We start from the raw sequence: 21,599 nt of genomic DNA, 5'->3' as shown, positions 1-21,599 counted from the left end.
CTCTTTTGAAATTAACTGTCAGATTGCTTTATCTCTATCATACATGCTGTAAAAAAAAAAATTCTAGGTACATCATATGACATATAAAGTCAGATTTATGGTAGCTAGAAGTGGTGGCTCATGCCTGTAATCCATGCTATTTGGGAGGCTGAGGCAGGAAGATCACTGTAGCTCAGGAGTTCAAGACCAGCTTGGGCAACACAGCGAGCCCCTGTCTCAAATTTTTTCTTTTAATCTGATTTATAAAGATAAACAAGTAACATAGTTTTAAAATTTAAAAATAAAAATGTCATCTTGTCCAGGAGTTTGAGACAAGCCTGGACAACATGGTGAAACCCTGTCTCTACAAAAATACAAAAGTTAGCCAGGCGTGGTGGTGTGCACCTGTAGTCCCAGCTACTAGCGAAGCTTCAGTGAGCTGAAATGGCACCACTGTACTCCAGTCCAGGCAACAGAGTAAGACCCTGTCTCAAAAAAAAAAAAAAAAAAAAAGTCACCTTGAGGCCTATGCATAGAAGTAGCTCCAAACACATCCCAGCTGTAAACCTTCGTGTTGTGTGATTACACCTAGAGAAAAGGGGTTGACTTTCACAGCTTTCTCCTTCCTAAAACTCTCACAGATTTGGAGAATCACAATACAAATGGAAAATAAGAATAAACCAACCTTGTCAGGCGCGGCGGCTTACGCCTGTAATCCCAGCACTTTGGGAGGCCAAGCCTGGTGGATCACTTGAGGTTAGGAGTTGGAGACCAGACTAGCCAACTGGTGAAACCTCATCTGTACTAAAAATACAAAAATTAGCGGCCAGGCACAGTGGCTCACACCTGTAACCCCAGCACTTTGGGAGGCCAAGGCGGGCGGATCATGAGGTCAGGAGATTGAGACCATCCTGGCTAATACAGTGAAACCCCGTCTCTACTAAAAATACAAAAAAAAAAAAAAATTAGCCAGGCATGGTGGCGGGCGCTTGTAGTCCCAGCTACTCAGGAGGCTGAGGCAGGAGAATGGCATGAACCTGGGAGGCGGAGCTTGCAGTGAGCTGAGATCACGCCATTGCACTCCAGTCTGGGCAACAGAGTGAGACTCTATCTCAAAAAAAAAAAAAAAAAAAAAAATTAGCTGGGCATGGTGGCATGCGCTTGTAATTCCTAGCTACTGGGGAGACTGAGGCATAAGAATCGCTTAAACCCGGGTGGTGGAGTTTGCGGTGAGCTGAAACTGTGCCACTGCACTCCAGCCTGGGCAAGAGAGTGAGATTCCATCTCAAAAAAATAAATAAAATAAACCAACCAGCCAATTTCTTTTTCTTTTTTTTGTGTGACAGAGTTTCGCTCTTGTCGCCCAGTCTGGAGTGCAGTGGTGCGATTTTGGCTCACTGCAACCTCCGCCTCCCAGATTCAAGCAATTCTTGTGCCTCGGCCTCCAGAATAGCTGGGATTACAGGCACCTGCCACCACACCTGGCTGATTTTTGTAGTTTTAGTAGAGACGGGGTTTCTTCATGTTGGCCAGGCTGGTCTCCAACTCCTGACCTCAAGTGATTCACCCACTTCGGCCTCCTAAAGTGCCGGGATTACAAGCATGAGCCACCGCACCCAGCATCAATTTCTAAATATACTTATTTGCACTTCTAAAAAGTCTCAGGGTTAAATGAAATCTAGGCCAAGCGGAGTGGCTTACACCTGTAATCCCAACACTGTGGGAGGCTGAGGCAGGAGGACTGCTTGAGGCCAGGAGTTTGAGACTAGCTTGGGCAACATAGCGAGAACTCATCTCTACATTAAAAAAAAACAAAAAAATTAGCTGGGCATGGTGGTGCATGCATGTAATCCCAGCTACTCAATAGAGGCTGAGGTGAGAGGGCTGCTTGAACCTGTGAGATGGAGGCTGCAGCTATGATCACGTCACTGGACTCCAACCCTGGGTGACCAAGATACTGTCTCGGAAAAAAACCAAAAATGTTCATAAGAAAGAAAGTTACAGTAAGCTAAGCTTATTATTGAGAAAGGAAAAATATTTTATAAGCTTAATGTAGCCTAAGTGTATGGTGTTTATTAAGTTCACAGTAGTGTAATGTCCTAGGCCTTCACATTCTTTCACCACTCATTGACTCACCCAGACCAACTTCCAGTCCTCCAAGCTTCATTCATGGTAACTGCCCTATACAGGTGCACCATTGTTTTCTTTTGTATCGTATTTTTACTGTACCCTATGTTAAGATATGTTGAGATACATAAATGCAGTTACTTACAGTATCCAGGTACAGTAACATGCTGTACAGGTTTACAATAGAGGAGGAATAGGCTGTATCATATAGCCTAGGTGTGTGGTAGGTTATACCATATTGGTTTGCATAAGAGCACTCTATGGTGTTTGTACACGATGAAATCACCTAACGATGCATTCATCAGAACCTATCCCTGTCATTAAATGACACATGAATGTATTTATTAAAAACCCATCAGAGGCCAGGTGCAGTGGCTCACACCTGTAGTCCTAGCACTTTGGGAGGCCGAGGTGAGAAGACCGCTTGAGCCCAGGAGTTTGAGACATGCCTGTGCAACATAGTGAGTTCTCATCTCAAAAAACAAAAACAAAAAACAAACCCATCAGAACACGTCAGGGTCTCAAACAAGGTGAAGGTTTAACAAATATTATTTCTTTTCCCCCTCATTTTCTTCCTTGTGAAAATGTTTCCATTTCAGGCCAGGACACAAAGTTCAACTCCTAATGAAACAAAGTGTCCTGGATTTGGGTTCAACTGAAATAAACCATTTCTAGAAAGGCAGTATCTTTCATATCTTATTCTCTCACATTCTCAGACTCAGGGCTTTAATTTTAAGTAATGTTAAGTGTTTAATGTGTTTGCAAGATAGAGAGCCAAAGAACCCACAAAAACAGAACATGTTCAGTTTCACAACTTTATTAAAAATAAATTTATAAGTAAACAAACCATAACTTTATAGATTAAAGTTGATTGGGATTAAGGAGAACCTGGGTATAAGAAGATCTGGTACAGAGAGGTCTCAGGATCTTTTCCTGAGTGGGAGTACATACGAGGTAGGGAAAACAACAACAAACCAGCACAAAGCTGCTGCTCCCAGGTCCTCTTTCTTCCACTTTCCCACACAGCATTCTGATAGCCCCTGAGCTCTCCTCAACTGCACTACAAAAGGGCAGACTTCTGCTTGTAGCCAGGCACCATGTTAGTGATTTCCACCTTAGGGCTTTCCTTTTAAAGTCCACACCCCACATGCCTTTGCAGTCAGCTCTCTCACCTCTCCATACTCATTTCACTCTTCCCCAACTCCCCCAGCCCACCTTCTGCCAGCTCCTTCACTCACTGTATTTTCCTCTTCTACTATACAGAACATTATTCATCAAGCAAGAGCCATGCCATGCAGAAACGCATCTGGTATGCTACTTAAATCATGCTGTTTCACCCATTTTTCCCCAGATTTGCTCCTCTCACCTTAAACTCAAAGCTATCTTTCTCAGTGAAGAATGTAGACAGCTATTTTGAATTCCATCATCTACTCCATTCTTATTTTCTCTAATTTCACTTTACAGTTATTGTTTAGCCTATTTGGGGAGCAAAGAAAACTCAAGAAAAAGGGAATGACAGCAGATTCAAAGAGGAAAGAAAGGGGAAAAGGTGCGGGGGTGCTACATACTTCCATTTGACATTATTTAAATAAAAAATGATTTTCTTGGCAGGATGCAGTGGCTCACGCCCGTAATCCCGGCACTTTGGGAGGGCAAGGTGGGAAGACTGCTTGAGCCCAGGAGTTTGAGGCCAGCCTGGGTGACAGAGAGAAACCCGTCTCTACAAAAAAATAAGTTAATTAATTAATTAATTAAAGAAATTATCTGGGCCTGGTGTTGCGTTCCTATAGTCCCGGCTACTTGGGAGGCTGAGGTTGGGGGATCCCTTGAGCCCAGGAGGTCCAGGCTGCAGTGAGCTACGGTTGTACCACTGCACTCCAGCCTGGGTAACAGAGTGAGACCCTGTCTCAAAAACAAACAAAAAACGAAACTCAATGCTTATTTCTCTCCTTCCCTGTTCTGTAATCAGATTTTTTTTCTCATCACTTGCACAGATCAGAATGTCAAATGCTATAAGCCGCCACACATTCAATGGTCTTGATTCTTTTTCTCACAGATTCCTCTACTAGTGTAAGGTATTGCTGATCTCTACAGAATACTGTTTTCCTTTTGATTCCCATCATTCTACTCTACCTAGGTTCTGCAAGTACTGAGTCAGCAAATGTTTACTGAGTGCTCAACTTGTTTTGAATGCTGTGCTAAAGGCTTAGAACAAAACAGTAAACATGGGAGCAAATAATGTAATATTCCCAGGTCCTATTCTAGAATCTCTGTCTATAGGTGACCTATGCACCCTCAAGTTTGGTACCATGATAAGAGATACTTTCTCTTTAGTTTCAGTAATCTGAAATTTCATTTCTAAAGCAATTTTCTTCCACATGCAAATAACACCTCTATCTGCCACAAATATTTAAGTGTTCATTCTTTTTTTTTTTTTTTTTTTGAGACAGTCTACCTCTGTCACCCAGGCTGGAGTGCAGTGGGGAGATCTCAGCTCACTGCATCGTCTGCTTTCCAGGTTCAAGCGATTCTCATGCCTCAGCCTCCTGAGTAGCTGGGATTGCAGGTGTGTGCCACCATGCCTTGCTATTTTCTTTGTATTTTTAGTAGAGATGAGTTTTGCCATGTTGGCCAGGCTGGTTTCGAACTCCTGGCCTCAAGTGATGTGCCTGCCTCAGCCTCCCAAAGTGCTGGGATCATAGGTGTGAGCCATGGGCCCAGCCTCATTCATTTTTTACTATGGTAAAATATATGTAAGATTTACAATTTTAACCATTTTTTTCCAGGATTGGGAAAGCCCTTTATTTCTCTATGGAGTTACTGAATTTTAACTATTTAAGTGTTCGGTTGAGTGGCATTACATACATTCACATTGTTGTGAAACCAAGAGCCCTATCCAGCTTTAGAAATTTTTCATCTTCCCAAACTGAAACTCTGTACCCACTAACCCACTTTAAGCCAGTAATGATTTTCATGGCTCTCACTCCGATTCTTCTCTTGATTTTCTACTCAGCTAACATTTCAAGGTTCATCATCAAAATCACCCCCCTGCAACTACTCTCAAGCCTCTGGCACTGCTTGTCCTCTGTCAAACCTGCAGGGCAAAACATGAATTTTGGGTGAACTGATCACCTGCCTGCTCTTTGCTGCCCTCATAACAGCTGAATGTTGCTAGGAGAAAAAAATCACACAACTAACTCAGCTGACTAGTTTCACCTTAAATTCATGGCCCCAAGCCATGGCGAGGGATTCAACAATGCCCAGCATTGAAACTACCTTGTTTTCCAGTTACTCAGTTCCTTGTCCTGTTGCTCAAGGTGAAGTGTCCATCACTCTTGAAATCATCCACTACCCCTTCTTCGTTTAAGTCGCTGGCCTTGCCTCAGACTTCACTGAGAAAACAGAAGCCGTCAGAAAGTCCTATATTCTACCTCCAATTCGCCTTGCACTTGTGCCCCCATTCTCTGTCTTCTGCCACACTGCGTTGTCTTGCTCCCACCAAAGGCAAGTGTTCTTCCTGTGTCTTGAATTCCTTAAGAATGCTGCTCCCAGCCGGGCATGGTGGCTCACACTTACAATCCCAGCATTTTGGGAGCCCTAGGCACGTGGATCACCTGAGGTCAGGAGTTTGAGACCAGCCTGGCCAACATGGTGGAACCGTCTCTACTAAAAATACAAAATTAGCTGGGTGTGGTGATGCATACCTGTAATTCTAGCTACTTGGGAGGCTGAGGCAGAATTGCTTGAACCCAAGAGGTGGAGGTTGCAGTGAGCCAAGATTGCGCCACTGCACTCCAGCCTGGACAACAAGAGCAAAACTGTCTCCAAAAAAAAAAAAAAGAATGCTGCTCCCTTGGTAGTCTTGGTCTCTCTTCTGGATTAGTCTCACCTTCTCTATTAAATATTCTCATTAGCCTACCTAGTTCCTGCTGTTTAAAAGAAAAGCCCTGTTCTTTACACAGGGAGACCGTCTCTACAAAAAAAAATTTTTTTTTAATTAGTTGGGTTATGGTGGTGCACACCTGTGGTCCCAGCTACTCAGGAGAGGCTGAGATAGGAGGATCACCTGAGCCCAGTAGGTCGAGGCTGTGGTAAGCCACAATTTGCACCACTGCACTCCAACCTGGATGACTGAGTGACATCTTGTCTAAAAAAAAAATTAAAAAAAAAAAAAAAAAAAGCCCCCTTCTTTGACCCCATCTCCCTCTGAAGCCACTAAGCTGTTTCTCTCCACTTCACAGCAGCAAAATTTCCCTAACGAGCTGTCGATATTCACCTCACTTCCTATTCTCTCCTCAAAGCATTCCAATGTGGCTTGGACCACTTGTCAAAACAGTCACCATCATGTTGTCAAATCCAAATAGACATTTCTCTATTCTCATTGTGTAACTTCTCAGCAGCATTTGACAGAAGTGACCATTCCCTCTTTCTTGAAAATAATAAAATACTCTCCCACTTTAATGGCTGAACCTTTTCAGTCTCCTTTGCCCAAGCTTTAGCTGTTGTTAGTGTTTTAGGTTTTTTTTTTTTTTTTTTTCCCCACACAGAGCTGGATGTGTGGGAGACCAGAGTTTTATTACTCAAGTCAGTCTCCTAGGGCTTGATCTTAAGGCCACAAACAATCTCAATCAGTTCCATGACATGCCATCTGTATACTAGTGACTCCCAAAATTATGTCCAGTCTAGATCACTTCCCTCAGCTTGACTTAAATATGCATTGCCTACTTAACTCTCCACTTGGATGTCTCCCAAGTATTTAAAACATACAACAGGTTCCACACAGAACTCTTGCACCCACCCCTCCCCACCTGTTCCTCCTCCAGTCTTCTCCAACCAGCAAATGGTACCATCAGCAGCCCAAGGCTGGAGTCTGCAACCTGAAGGCACCCTTGATTCCTCCCTCTCCCTCCACAGCCACCCAGTAAGCAAATCCTTCTGATTCCATCTCCAAAATACACATGTAAAAGTTGCTGTCTACTCTGCTGTATCTCATTGCCACTTTACTTGCCTGAGATACTATCGATCTTGAGCTGACTACTACAATAGCCTCCTAACTTCCGTTTCCTCTCTTCCTCTAAATAGCCAGCTATTTTTAAAAACATTATCACTGCCCAAATTAAAACCCCTCTGCCATTAGAATTAAATCCAAAAATCCCCCTATGGCATAATACAAGACGACCTATAGGATCTCTCCAACTCCATCTCATTCCTACCCTATTCTTAATTTCTCCCCTTGCTCAGAGGAGCCTTCTCTCCAGTCTAACACCCAGCCTTCCTGGTCTTTGAACTTGTTCCCAGGTCTGGAATGTCTCCCCAGCTTTTCACACGGCTAGCACAAGTTCATGTTTCAAGTCTTAGCTCAAATATCACCACTACAAAAAGACTTTCCTTGACCCTTACTAACCAAAATGGTCATTCCCAACATACTCTTTTAGATCCATCAGCCACTTATATTTTTTCTTAATCTGTCATTATCTTGACTTTTTAACTATTTTCTGTCCTTCCCCACTATACTGTAAATTTCATGAGTGCAGAGATCTTGCTGGTCTTAAAATTCCAATAAAGGTTAAAGAAACTACTATTTCCCTCTAAGCAGGTTTCTTTGAGATTTCCCCCTCATTTCAAGCTTTACCGGATTTTAGTCTAGTAAAAGATTATAATTACTTTGGCATTTACCATAAAAAACAAGGGGAGAAAAACCAGAAGTGATTTCCCTTCAAAAACTGGAAGTCACTCCACCCACCTAGTGGTCTAGACTGGACACAGACTGCACAGAGGTATCCAACAGATGCTCCTTACAAAAATTTTCCAATGTGGACATATGCAAAGATGGCATAATTCTGACATCTGCATAACAAATCTAAGTTTTTTTTTTTTTTTTTTTTGAGACGGAGTCTCGCTCTTTCACCCAGGCTGGAGTGCAGTGGCGCGATCTCGGCTCACTGCAGGCTCCGCCCCCCGGGGTTCACGCCATTCTCCTGCCTCAGCCTCCCTTGTAGCTGGGACTACAGGCGCCTGCCACCTCGCCCGGCTAATTTTTTGTATTTTTAGTAGATACGGGGTTTCACCGTGTTAGCCAGGATGGTCTCGATCTCCTGACCTTGTGATCCGCCCGCCTCAGCCTCCCAAAGCGCTGGGATTACAGGCGTGAGCCACCGCGCCCGGCCCTAACAAATCTAAGTTTTAAACTACTCTCCCTAGCAATTACTAAACACAACGATTTGAGAAGAATCAACAAGAGAGCACAAAATAAAATACATGATCCTTAATCCAGAGGAATTAATGATTTCATCACTGATTTGGTTCTTTCTCATTTTAGTAAGGTCATCTATTCATCACCTGCTCTAGATGCTTCTTCCTGACCTGTGTTTTTTGTCGCCAGGCTGGAGTGCAGTGGCGCGATCTCAGCTCACTGCAACCTCCGTCTCCCAGGTTCAAATCATTCTCCTGTCTCAGCCTCCTGAGTAGCTGAGATTACAGGCACGTGCCACCAAGCCCGGCTAATTTTTGTATTTTTAGTACAGACGGGGTTCCACCACGTTGGTCAGGCTGGTCTCGAACTCCTGACCTCGTGATCCGCCCACCTCGGCCTCCCAAAGTGCTGGGATTACAGGTGTGAGCCACTGTGCCTGGCCCTGACCTGTCTTTTTATCCATATTCTGCTATTAGGTTCCACATAACTCGACCATCCTACTTCCCAAAACCCAGAAGATATGTCCACAGTTCAAAATTCAGGAAACAATCTTTTAAGGATTTATCTTCAGGTCTTTATATCAGGGTCTTTTCTACCCTATTCTCAATTTCTGGATCAATCCTGGATTCAATTCTTTTTTTTTTTTTTTTTTTTTTTTTAGATGGGAGTTTCGTTCTTGTTTCCTAGACTGGAGTGCAACGGCGCGGTCTCGGGCCACTGCAACCTCCGCCTCCCCAGTTCAAGTGATTCTCTTGCCTCAGCCTCCCAAGTAGCTGGGATTACAGGCACCTGCCACCACACTCGGCTAGCTTTTTTGTATATTTAGCAACAGGGTTTCACCACGTTGGACAGGCTGGTCTCTAACTCCTGACTTCAGGTAATCCGCTCGCCTTGGCCTCAAAAGGGCTGGGATTACAGGCATGAGCCACCGTGCCGGGCCTCAAGGCTATGTTTGTTACACAGCTGTCTTGACTAAACTAGATGGCCTGGCTAGACCTAGAAGCCTGTATGTTGTATAACTTCCCAATAGAACGAGACAATATACTTTAAAAAAATGTACTGAGATTTTCAAGTATTAGGATACCTAAACCTTTTTCTCTGAGGAAATAATTTCGATTATTTGATAAATGGCAGCTAGAAGGGGAAAAATAAAAATGAGACTAATGTGAGCAAAAAACTGCTCAAACTCAAAATTACATGGACCTCAATTCTCATGTTCCAATTCAAAAAACAGCAGAACAGTGCATAGCATAGTACAAGACAGTCCAAATATCTGTGTCACACTGGAATCACCTGGAGAGCTTTGGAATACTAGATCTTCGGATATAGCGGGTGCAGGGTGGGCCAGAATGTCAATATTGAACATCAAGAAGTTGGAGTGCCTGACACATTATTAAACGACCCAATTGGCCCTAGCAAATGATGATGGAAGAGGTGCTGTTACAAATCTCTATTTAAAAACATCTCCCAAGTTAATTCTGATGCTCAGATTTGGAAACCATAGGTGTAGGGGGAAGAACATAGCTTTTGTGATTCGATGGCAACTTTACTACTTAAAACTGCAAGACCTCGAACAATTACTATACTTCTGTGAGCGTTAGTTCATTCTCCGGTAGACAGATCATAAAATCACTATTTCAGGGCTGATATAATAGAAATTATACAAAGCATCAGGCACAGTTCCTGGCATACAGCAGGTATTCAATATATGATAGGTCTTATTAAGTGGTCTAAAACATCCACTATGTATATTCATAAACACAAGGACACACCTACTGGCACCACTGTTATTTTTCTACACTAGAAATTAACTATTTACTTTCCATGTATGTGGACTTCTAGAGAGATCAGAGCTTTATAGACCTTTCCCCTCCTCTTTTCAATAACAATTTAAAAGTTAAACCCCTCTCCCATCTCTAATATAGATACTTACTACCAACAGATACTTACATGGATGCTTTTAATAATGCAGTTTTGCTTTTTAGAAGAGTTTCACAGTGTTTTAAAGCGTATTTAACTTTTCAGATCAGAGTTCTAAGAAACTGTTTTAATTCACTGCCATTTGAAGTAATATGAAAGCCAACAAAAAAAGTTTCAAAAAACTGGAACCCATCACCTTCCCCTAATCTGACAACTAGTAAATGTCTCCTCAGGGTTGTTTTAGACTAAACCTAAGAAACGGAGCGTAGGGCACCCACAGAGAACCATGTTACCGGAAGGCAGACAATATCCTGGACTCTTTTTTTTAGTTTTGTAACCTGGTTGGACTCTACTTTCAATAATTGGAGAAGAATGAAGGAAAAGGCTCAATGCCCTGCCCCCACGCCGGGCCAGAGAAGACAAAGGCGTCCACTCTCAGATCGCAGGAGAGAAAATGGCAGGACTGCCTCACCTCCAATTTTGACTGGGAGGAGTGGGGGTGCGGGGTCAGGGAGGGAACCCATCAGCCGCGAGGCTCGACCCCCAGTCCCCTTCCTCCATCACAAGTGGGAAGGAGGAAGAAGCTGGCCCCAGCCCTTCCTGCTCCGAGCCGGCGGCCTAGTCTTTTGGCTGGGGGCGTGGGAAAGAAGGACGCGCGACCCCGGTCCCATCTCCAGAATTCAGCACCCTGCTCTCGACTCCCGCTAGCCCCGGGCCTCGCGGCGCCCTGGTCAGCGAGATGTCCTCGGAGGGCGCCGCCCGCGCCGCGAGAAAGATGGCGCCCGCCGAGCAACTGCGCCACCAGCCCTGGCGACAGGCCAGGCCCAGCGCCATCTTAGCGCCTTCCAACCGCACCCCCCACCCAATATCCCGCATTTGGGGCGACTCGGGGGGCGCGAACAGCATAAAGCCCGCGCGCACTCGGCCAAAAATGCGCCGTCCCAGCCGCACATCTCTTCTGACCGGCGCAGCAGACAGCGCGGGCCTCGCAGGAGACGCCCGGCTGGGCCGCCGGTCCTCCGCGCGGCTGGGGGCTCGGCCGGACGCGGCCGCGAATCCTCGGCGGTGCTTCGGGAAGGCAGCGAGGCGGCTGGAAAGGGGCAGTCCCGCGGCAGGTGCGCGCCGCCGCCGCAGGCTCGGAGCAGGAGCGGGGCCGGGGCGACTCGCCGGCTTCGAGCTTTCCCAGCCGCAGCCCGGACCTGCTCTCCTCGCCGCGGCCGCCCGCAGATGCGGCAGGAAGGGGGAAGCCAGGATGAAAAATAAGCCCCGTCTCCGCCGCCTCCCTCCCCACCCTCTCCCCTCCCCCTCCCCAGACGCGGGGTCCATTTTGCCGAGAAGAAAGAAAATGTGATTCACACCCTAGAGCTTCCGAGAGAGAAAAGAAACGAGGGGGGGAAAACAGAGGGGAGGAGATTGGAAAAGCTTATTTTTCTTCCTCGCCCGCCGTCACTCCAGGCCCTCCCTGCCCCCTGCTCGCGGCCCCGCCGCGCCGTCTTCCCCTCGCCGAGCCCTGCTCCCTCCTTCCCGGCTCCCGGCGGCTCCGGGGGGCGGAAAACACACTCACACTCGCGCACACAACTAATTTTAAACCGGCTCAATCAATGAGTCATTAAAAGGCTTCCCTCCCCTCCCCTCCCCACCACCAACCGCCACGCCACCCCCTTCCCGGGCTCTCCCTCTCCCCGCTCCAGAAATTTGCATCCGCGGAAAAGAAAAAAAAAGGAAAAAGAAAGGCGCCGGGCCCCCACCCCGCCGAGGCGCCCCCGGCCCGGCCTCGCCGCCCCCTGCCCGCCTGCGCCCCCGCCCGAGGCACTGAACTTGGTCTTCCCGGGGCCCCGGCAGCGCTGGGAAAGGCATAAACACTCGATTCCCCTTTTCTCCGTGTCCATTAAACATCCACCCACCACCACCATCACCCACCCACAAACCCACCCCCCCCAAAAAAAAAAAAAACACAGCCTTAGCCAATAGCTCTCTGGGCTGAAACCTAATATCCTGGTTTTGGCAACTCGGTGTTTAATTTGCTCCTCTTTCTTTTCTGTCTGGAGACAGATCTCCAGCCCCCCCTCCCTCGCTTTTCCCCTCCCCGAAGGAAAGAGGCAGAGGAAGGAGGTTGTGTGTTTTTTTTTTTCTCCTTGAAATTTTTATCACAAAATTATAATACACTCAAAGGGAAACTCACCGTCATGAAAAAGCAGTGCCTTGTCAACGGGGTTTCTGCGCCATCGCAACAGGGGCGGCGGCGGCGGCGGCGGCGGCGGGCGCGGGGCGCGGGGCGCGAGCGCGGGAGCTCCCGGCCGAGCGGCGCCGGCCACACGCGCTCCGCTCTCTCTCTCGCTCACCCCCGCGCCGGGCGGCGGGCGCCCGCTCCCCGCGCCCGCCCGGCCTTCATGCTCTGCGCCCGGGCAAACCGCTCGCCTGCTCGTCTACCTCCAAACTTCGGTTCTCGCCTGGCAAAAAATGTGGAGATTAGGATTTTTTTAATTAAAAAAAAATTTTTTTTTTTTTTGGGAAAATCAAGCTGCAAGGATGTTCATTCCTGTTTCCTTTGGGATTCTTTTTAACTTCAGAAATGTATTGGTTTATTCAAGAAACAGTTTTATTTGTCTTAAAAAAAATTAAGATCCACGAGGTGCGTGCTAATTCTCTTGCAGGCTCTCTCTCTACACACACACACACACACACACACACACACACACACACACACACAGTTTTAGCTTGATACGGGAAGGGGGGCGATTAAAGACAAAAAGAAAAACTCTACAAGATTTGTTGAGAACTCTAATTAGAGCAAGCCTCAGTAAATACGTTTTGCATATGCTTTTTAAAAACCAAAACCACTTTTAACTGTTATTAGGCAAATAACTGGTTCATCCTAACTTTCAAATGTACTAAGCTTTCCTTTGCAACACTCTTTGTCCATTCCAAAATTCTTGAAACCTTACCTGTGAAGCCCGTATGTGCACATTAAAAAGGAAAACAAAAAACTAAAGTGACTAAAAGGAAGGTGAGGCAGAGTAAATCACTCTCAAAACATTCATTTTCTACTGCCTTCTCTTTATGTAGATATCTTTTATCTCCATATTTGCGGAATTTTCATTACACAACCCCCTCATTCTTAAAAGAGAGCTAGTCAATCTTTTAACATTCTTTGGTCCAAGTATAACTACCACCCATTTTTAATCTCAGATCTCAAATTGTTGAAACTTCTCTGTAAACCATCTAGTATCCAAAGTATTTAAATTACGTGGCCCAGGCCGGGCGCGGTGGCTCACGCCTGTAATTCCAGCACTTTGGGAGGCCGAGGGGAGTGGATCACCTGAGGTCAGCAGTTCGAGACCAGTCTGGACAACATGGTGAAACCCTGTCTTTACTAAAAATACAAAAATTAGCTGGGCGTGGTGGTGGGCTCCTGTAATCCCAGCTACTCGGGAGGCTGAGGCAGGTGAATCGCTTGAACCCGGGAGACAAAGGTTGCAGTGAGCTGAGATCGCACATTGCACTCTAGCCTGGGTGACAGAGCAAGACTCAAACAAAAACAAAAAACAAAACAAAACGACAACAACAACAGCAACATTATGTGGCCTGGAGTGGGAGCAGGTGCCTTTGTAGTCTAGGTTAACTACAAATGCCCACAAAATATACTGGGGATTTTGTTGTCTTTTATTTTAAATAAACATCAAGGATAGGTAAAAGGTGAATTGTACAGAATGTAATTCAGGTTTTAAAAAATACATATTAAGCCTCAGAAGTGTTATAAATTGTTTTAAAATTCGTTTGTAATGCATATAGCAATAGGATCTTGCTGATAAACAGAATGCTCAGCTGCTCTGCCTATGGAGTAGCTATTCTCAAATGGCTCAAGCCCATCTCTCCCAGATATTTGGTGAGTTCTCAATAAAACTCTGTCTAGATTAAAATTATTTAAGTGAAATTATTGTATGGTTTCTATATCCCCTTAAGCATTAAAAAAAATGTAATGGTAGTACACCTTTCTTGCATATATAAGGATACTGTAACTAAACTATGTTGCATAAATTGGGGCCAGCATACAATGTTGTCATATTCAACACAGAAGATCTTTTTAGTCAGGGTACAGTGGTTCAAGCCTGTAACCCTAGCACTTTGGGAGGCTGAGGGAGGAGGATCGTTTGAGGTTAGAAGTTTGAGACCAGCCTGGGCAACATGGCACGAGATCCCATCTCTAAAAAAAAAATTAAAAATTAGCCAGGTATGTGTGGCACATGCCTGTAGTTCCAGCTACTGGGGAGGCTAAGGCAGGAGGACTGCTTGAGCCCACAAGTTGGAGATTGTAGTGAGCTATGGGCAGGCTGACAGAGTGAGACCCTGTCTCTAAAAAATAATAAAAAAGATCTGGCTGGGTGCAGTGGCTCACGCTTGCAATCCCTTTGGGAGGCCAAGATGGGAGGATCGCTTGAGGCCAGGAGTTCAAGAGCAGCCTGGCCAACATGGTGAAACCCCGTCTCTACCAAAAATACAAAAATTAGCCGGGCATGGTGGCATGTGCCTGTAGTCCCAGCTACTACAGAGAGGCTGAGGCATGAGAATCACTTGAGATTGTGCAACAGAGCGAGACTCTGTCTCAAAAAACAAAGAAAAACACTATATCTTGTTCTGGTACTGCCATTCTATCATTCATAATGTATGCTTTATATTTAAATGTGCCTTAAAAATACATTCAGTGATTTAGTATTACACAGTATCATCGAGGTGTTTTCTCAGATATTTTGCTTCAAATGCAGCCAAGGGCTTCTTGGAACAGTAATCTTTGCATAAATTAGCATATTTCTTTACACTTGATGGTTGGACCAACCAGTTTTCTAATTGGCTTGGAAAATTTTTTAAACATGTTTTAAGTTGCCTTTGGATTGGCTGGGATGTAATTATAATACCCATTTCTAAGAATTACATTTCAAGAGTCCATATATTATGCATTGCAATTAGGACCCACCAAGCAAGTTTTACAGCTGTTGCTCTACAGTTCCAATGGTGTGTGTGTGTGTGTGTGTGTGTGTGTTTTTCTTGAGACAGGATCTCCCTCTGTCACTCAGGCTGAAGTGCAGAGGCATGATCATATCTCACTACAGCCTGAAACTCTTGGGCCCCAGGAATCCTCTAGCCCCAGCCTTCCTAGTAGCTGGGAATATAAGTGCACACTCAGCCAATTTTTTTAGTTTTTTAGAGACAGGGGTCCAGCCTGACCAACATGGCGAAACCCCATCTCTACCAAAAATACAAAAAAAAAAAAAAATTAGCCAGGCGTGGTGGCAGGCGCCTGTAATCCCAACTACTCAGGAGGCTGAGGCAGGAGAATTGCTTGAACCCGGGGAGTGGAGGTTGCAGTGAGCCAAGATTGCGCCATTGCACTCCAGCCTAGGCGACAGAGCAAGACTCTGTCCCTCTCCCACCCCGCAAAAAACAAGAGACAGGGTCTTGCTTTGTTGCCCTGTGGGTTTTGAACTCCTGGGATCAAGTGATCCTTCCGCCTCAGCCTCTCAAACTGCTGGCATTAACAGGTGTAAGCCATGGTGCTGGGCCCGCCAATAAAATAGTAATGGATTTCGGAAAGCTATCCTCTCAGATCAGCCAGAATTGCAAGGAAACCGAAATCCAACTTTAAAAAATGACCTAACAAAGCTGAATTTATATACTCATAAAGAGCTTAGGGCATTGCAGGCTTTTTTAAGAGAATGTCCAAATACAAGAACATTGACATTTATTGAAGGTCTTCTAAGTGCCACCAGGCATTATGCTAGATACTTATACACATTATCATACGAACTTTCACTCAAATCTGAAGAATAAGGTTTAATTATCTTGATTTTGTAAATGAGGTTCCCAATAGGATAGTTTCAGCAATTTGCCTGGGAACATCAGTCTAATAAGGGCAGACAGGAGAACCAAGTCTGGCTGACCCCAAAACTCACCCTCTGTCAGGCCTGAAAAGGATCTTGGGAACAAGCAGTCTTTGCTGTTTCAATGTTAACATTAGAGTCCAGTGGTGTGGTACAGAGGGGACAACTGTCTAATTAGTAAAGACCTACTTTGAGAATGCCAGTTGTCCAACCTAATTTTAAATCTGGAGTTTACAAAATACTGGGACACAGTAGGAGAATTTCAGATTCTCCAGGTACAACCAAAATTGTAATTATTTAATAATATGGCAAAACAAAAACAACTTTTTCCCCAGATTATTACAAAACTTCATTTAAATGAGGGATATGCTTTGTATATTAAAATTTAAAATTATAGTTTATATAGACAGGATTTTGGTAGTGAATGTAAGATTAGAAAACTTTTTAAGAAGTTCTTAAAATGGCTTTACTATATGCAAATAGCTTTAATTGTATTCTCTACAATTTAATTATGTACAATAAAATGGCCACTCCTATGATTCCCATCTGTGTATGTGACTTAGAAAGAAAGGCAACTGGACAATAAAAAAAAGAGGATGGAAATATAATTGAAATGTTCTAACACATGCTTGGACCTCCAAATAAACAGGCCCAGTGTCCACATAACAATGAAAAGTGAAAGTGTTTTTCTTTTTTTCCCTCCAAATGTTCCCCTTGGTTGGTTAAACATTCTCAGAAATGGAGAATGAAAATGCTGGAGATTGATTAGTGATATGCATGACCAGGTGTATCCAGATCACAGAAATACCAACACATACCAGAAGAGTTAGTAAGTGTTCTATAGTGTTTGCGAAACAAAATTTTTTAAATTATCAGTGTGCATAAATAAGGTATATACCTTTATTTGTACCTATAGAGGTACTTATATTCTGAGGTTTAAGTGTACTGGCTCTGTATTCAGACTGACCTGGGTTCAAATTCTAATTTTATCACTTACCAGGTGTGTGGCTTTGGGCAAGTCATTTCACCACTCAAGGCTTCAACTTCCTCATCTATAAAGTGGGGATGATTATAGTACCCACCTCTGAGAGTTATTTTAAGCATTCAGGAACTAGTGTAAAATGTTTAGCATGGTGCCTGAAACATAATGAGAGTTCAATACATTCAACTGTACTGCCTTATTTTAGTTATGGGTCAGGTTAAGCCCTGTGAGATCTTCCCATGTGAATATTCAATGGCAATCTCCTATGATTCAACCTAATATGTTTCTCTTATGTTCCCTCCTGGATAGAGAGCTCCTCAAGGATGCCAGACCATCATCTCCACCCTTAAATTCTCTAAGAGCCTAGCAGAGTTATTTTGTATATAGTTTGCTCACAATCAATGCTTTTGCAATAAAAGCAACATAGCTCAGTCCATAATATCTACAAGAAATTAGCATATCTCTATCTAGAGACCCATATATTAAGGGGGTAAAGTAACTCTCCTTAAACCATGTAAAACCATTGCCCAGTTGATTACAGGCAGTACTATATAGCCTAATGGTTTATAGTTCTCTCTCTCCAGTTTTATCACTGCCATTTTTTAGCCATGTGATTTTGGCCTAGTTTAAAAATTTCTCTCACCTAAGTTTCCTCATCTGTAAAATGGAGATAGTAATAACTATATCTCAGGCTGGTTGGAGGAGAGTTCAATAATATTAAGTATATAAAACCTTTGCTTTGGCCAGGTACGGTGGCTCACGCCTGTAATCCCAACACTTTGGGAGGCTGAGGCAGGAGGGTCACTTGAGCCCAGGAGTTTGAGACCAGCCTGGGCAACATGGTCAGATCCCATTTCTACAAAAAATACAAAAATTAGCTGGGCACGGTGGCATGTGCCTGTGGTCCCAGCTACTTGGGAGGCTGGGGTAGGAGGATCACTTGAGTCTGGGAGGTTGAGTCTGTAGTGAGCCATGATCAAGCCACTGCACTCCAGCCTGGGTGACAGAGCAAGACCCTGTCTCAAAAATAAAAAAAAAATAATAAAAATAAGGGCCGGGCTCAGTGGCTCATGCCTGTAATCCCAGCACTTTGGGAGGCCAAGGTAGGCAGATCACAAGGTCAGGAGTTCAAGACCAGCCTGGTGAATATGGTGAAACCCCATCTCTACTAAAAATACAAAAAGCGTGGTGGCAGGTGCCTGTAATCCCAGCTACTCAGGAGGCTGAGGCAGGAGAATTGCTTGAATCCAGGAAGCGGAGGTTGCAGTGAGCTGAGATTGCACCATTGCACTCCAGCCTGGGTGACAGAGCAAGACTCTGATTCAAAATAAATAAATAAATAAAATAAAAAACCTTTGCTTCAGTGTCCCATATATAGTATTGAATAACAGTTGCCGTTATTGTTGTGGTTGTTGTTGTTATTAAAAGTACCGTGGAATTATTTTCAAAGCAATGATAAACAATTTATTGGAGTGATTACAAATGTTTTCTTTTTTTTTTTTTTTTTTTTTTTTTTTGAGACGGAGTCTCGCTCTGTCACCCAGGCTGGAGTGCAGTGGCGCGATCTCGGCTCACTGCAAGCTCCGCCTCCCGGGTTCACGCCATTCTCCTGCCTCAGCCTCTCTGAGTAGCTGGGACTACAGGCGCCCGCCACCACGCCCGGCTAATTTTTTTGTATTTTTAGTAGAGACGGGGTTTCACCGTGTTAGCCAGGATGGTCTCGATCTCCTGACCTCGTGATCCGCCCGCCTCAGCCTCCCAAAGTGCTGGGATTACAAGCGTGAGCCACCGCGCCCGGCTTACAAATGTTTTCAATACCTTGCCTACATTATTTTATTCAATATATGAATTTAAACCCTTCACATCATCCTTGTAGAGGACTATAGCTATTTGTCTCTATATTAAATGACATGTTTCAAGCTGGTTATTTTCCTTGAGAGACTTAAAAAAAAATCTGAACTCCTACAAGCTTTCAGTACAAGGATAAGGAATTAATACAATATACCAGAGCTGTTAATAATAAAAAAAAAAAAAAGCATTCAGCACTCCCGCTGGCCTTCCTGTCTTACCCATGTAGACTGTTTCCCCACAGAGTATGTTAGGGGGAGGACAGCCATCAGGTTAGGGGGGCACCACATGCTGCTGGAAGGCATGCCCAAGATGTGCCATTCACTGGCTCCCAGGTCCCCCTGGTATTCTATCAGAACTCTTTAACTCTCCTAAATAGAGCATTCCTTCTATTCCACCTGCCCAGCAGGATGGAGGAGTGGAGAGGAAGTGGAATGGAGGTCACATAATCAGGCTTTAAGGTGCTACTACAAAGCACACTTGGAGCTTGGTGAGAAAGTCAGTCTCTAAGATAGAACACCCATGTAAAGGGACTTGCCCAATAAATGTCAGTGTGCTTTCTGAAAATGAAACTACTAAGAGGTAAAACATCTGAAGAAGAAACTACTCTGGCCGGGCGCAGTGGCTCACGCCTGTGATCCCAGCACTTTGGGAGGCTGAAGCGGACGGATCACCTGAGGTCAGGATTGTTCAAGACCAGCCTGGCCAACATGGTGAAACCTCGTCTCTACCAAAAATACAAAAATTAGCTGGGTGTGGTGGTGGGCGCCTGTAATTCCAGCTACTTGAGAGGCTGAGAGAGGAGAATCGCTTGAACCCGGGAGGCGGAGGTTGCAGTTAGTCGAGATGGCGCCACTGCACTCCAGCCTGGGCAACAAGAGCGAAACCCTGCCTCAAAAAACAAACAAACAAAAAAAACAGGAACCACTCTGAAAAAGATGACTCGTAAATATGAGTGGAAGACAAGGAAATAAGTATGTACTAAGTAGGCACCAAGAAATATCCTTGACAATAAAGAAAAAAAAAACTATGGGAGTGGAGACACTGTGTGACCCCCACAAGTATTCTGATCACTAAAGAGCCACATTCTTACTTCAGCACTTTTAGAGCCTGATGAAATACCCTTAGACCATATAATTCTTTCTTTCCTAAATCTTCCAATTACTAGTTCCATTTCCCAGGGGCCCTAATACTGTAAAAGTGACACCCTGAGCAAAGGTACAAGTACTCTTACACTCCAAATGTTTATATATCTCTCTCACTATAAATCATACCAATCAACTACTAGTTAGGTGTATTTATCAATCATTGTGAGTCAGGTTGAGTCAGGTCTAAGACAATCAGGAGGATGTTCAGAGATTGGCGGTCTGAGCAAAGGGCACTGATGCTCTGAAAGGATATTTCGCACGTAGCCTGGTGAAAATGCGATGAGTTACTCCTGTCCCACCACATGCAAGCACCAAAACTCAGGTAATCATCTTCCCTTCTGAATTTGCTCTTCCTTCTAGTCTCTATGCATGTTTGTAACACCCACCTTTCACCTAGACCAACCTCTGGATATTTTTCAATTGTCTATGATTCCTCCTCATTCTCCCTCAAACCATGGAGCTGTTGAAGCTCCGAAAAATGATAGCTTGAAAGATGGCACCCTAATATGCTGAACTAAAGAATCGGCCTCAAGGTCTCTCTGACCTCTCCTCCTCCAAACCCCTATCTTTCAGTCTTCTGTCTCTCTCAAAGCACAGGACGTTCTCTGAAGTTCCCTTAACTACTAGACCCCAAAAGAGAAACATAATTGCCTTAAGTCTCCTCTCTGAAATCTCATTGTTTGTCACAGAAAAGACTGAGAAATGCAATCACATCTGGACGGGTTTTTTCCACAAGATAATGTCTGCCTCTCACTCAAATTCCAAAACAATCATTTACAAAATAATTTCTGTCCCCTGGACCATTTATTCTTCTTAAAAATCATTTGCTACCCTTCAAAATTGCTCTGATCGCTTAAGCCCAGGAGGACAAAGCTGCAATGGGCCATCATCCCTAAAAACAGGCTGGCCAGCTGGGCGCGGTGGCTCATGCCTGTAATCCCAGCACTTTTGGGAAGCCGAGGCGGATGGGTCACCTGAGGTCAGGAGTTCAAGACCAGCCTAGCCAACATGGCCAAACCCCGTCTCTACTAAAAATACAAAAATTAGCTGGGCATAACAGTGGGCGCCTGTAATCCCAGCTACTTGGGATGTTGAGGCATGAGAATCGCTTGAACCCAGGAGGCAGAGGTTGCAGTGAGCTGAGATCGTGCCACTGCACTCTAGCCTGGGCGACAGAGCGAGACTCCGTCTCACAAAAAAAAAAACAAAAAACAGGCTGGCCAAGGTGGCTCTTGCCTATAATCCCAGCACTTTAGGAGGCCTAGGCTAGAGAACTGCTTGAGCCCAGGAGTTTGAGACCAGCTTGGGCAACATGGCGATGCTTTGTATCTTTTTAATTTTTTCTGTTTTAATTGCAGCCAGGCGCAGTGGCTCACCACTGTAATCCCAGCACTTTGGGAGGCTGAAGTGGGTGGATCACCTGAGGTCAGGTTCAAGACCACCCTGGCCAACATGGTGAAAGCCTGTCTCTACAAAAATACAAAAATTAGCTGGGCATGATGGCGGGTGCCTGTAATCCCAGCTAC

At 44.7% G+C, this 21,599-nt stretch overlaps 2 protein-coding genes across 11 annotated transcripts in view; both read right to left on the bottom strand.

The window, feature by feature from the left end:
• The window catches only part of BICRAL (BICRA like chromatin remodeling complex associated protein), a 120,633-nt gene that overhangs the window by 71,480 nt on the left and 27,554 nt on the right, over nt 1–21,599 (bottom strand). For 7 of the 10 annotated variants that reach the window (XM_055263264.2, XM_055263260.2, XM_055263265.2 and 4 more), the window contains one exon: nt 12,402–12,669. The gene's annotated coding sequence lies outside the window, so the exon portion shown is untranslated. Of the gene's footprint in view, nt 1–12,401; nt 13,493–13,538; nt 13,555–21,599 lie in introns of those variants that run through there. The other 3 variants (XM_063633086.1, XM_063633087.1, XM_055263262.2) reach the window with 3 other exon arrangements.
• On the bottom strand, nt 2,908–11,918 carry LOC134735777 (uncharacterized). Its single transcript, XM_063633147.1, has one exon. It carries the CDS (start codon nt 11,543–11,545, stop codon nt 10,838–10,840), a length of 708 nt encoding a protein of 235 aa, XP_063489217.1. The 5' UTR covers nt 11,546–11,918; the 3' UTR covers nt 2,908–10,837.

This window comes from Symphalangus syndactylus, chromosome 23, assembly GCF_028878055.3.
Source record: "Symphalangus syndactylus isolate Jambi chromosome 23, NHGRI_mSymSyn1-v2.1_pri, whole genome shotgun sequence".
NCBI classification, from domain to species: Eukaryota; Metazoa; Chordata; class Mammalia; order Primates; family Hylobatidae; genus Symphalangus; species Symphalangus syndactylus.
This window is presented reverse-complemented; position numbering and strand designations above follow the sequence as displayed.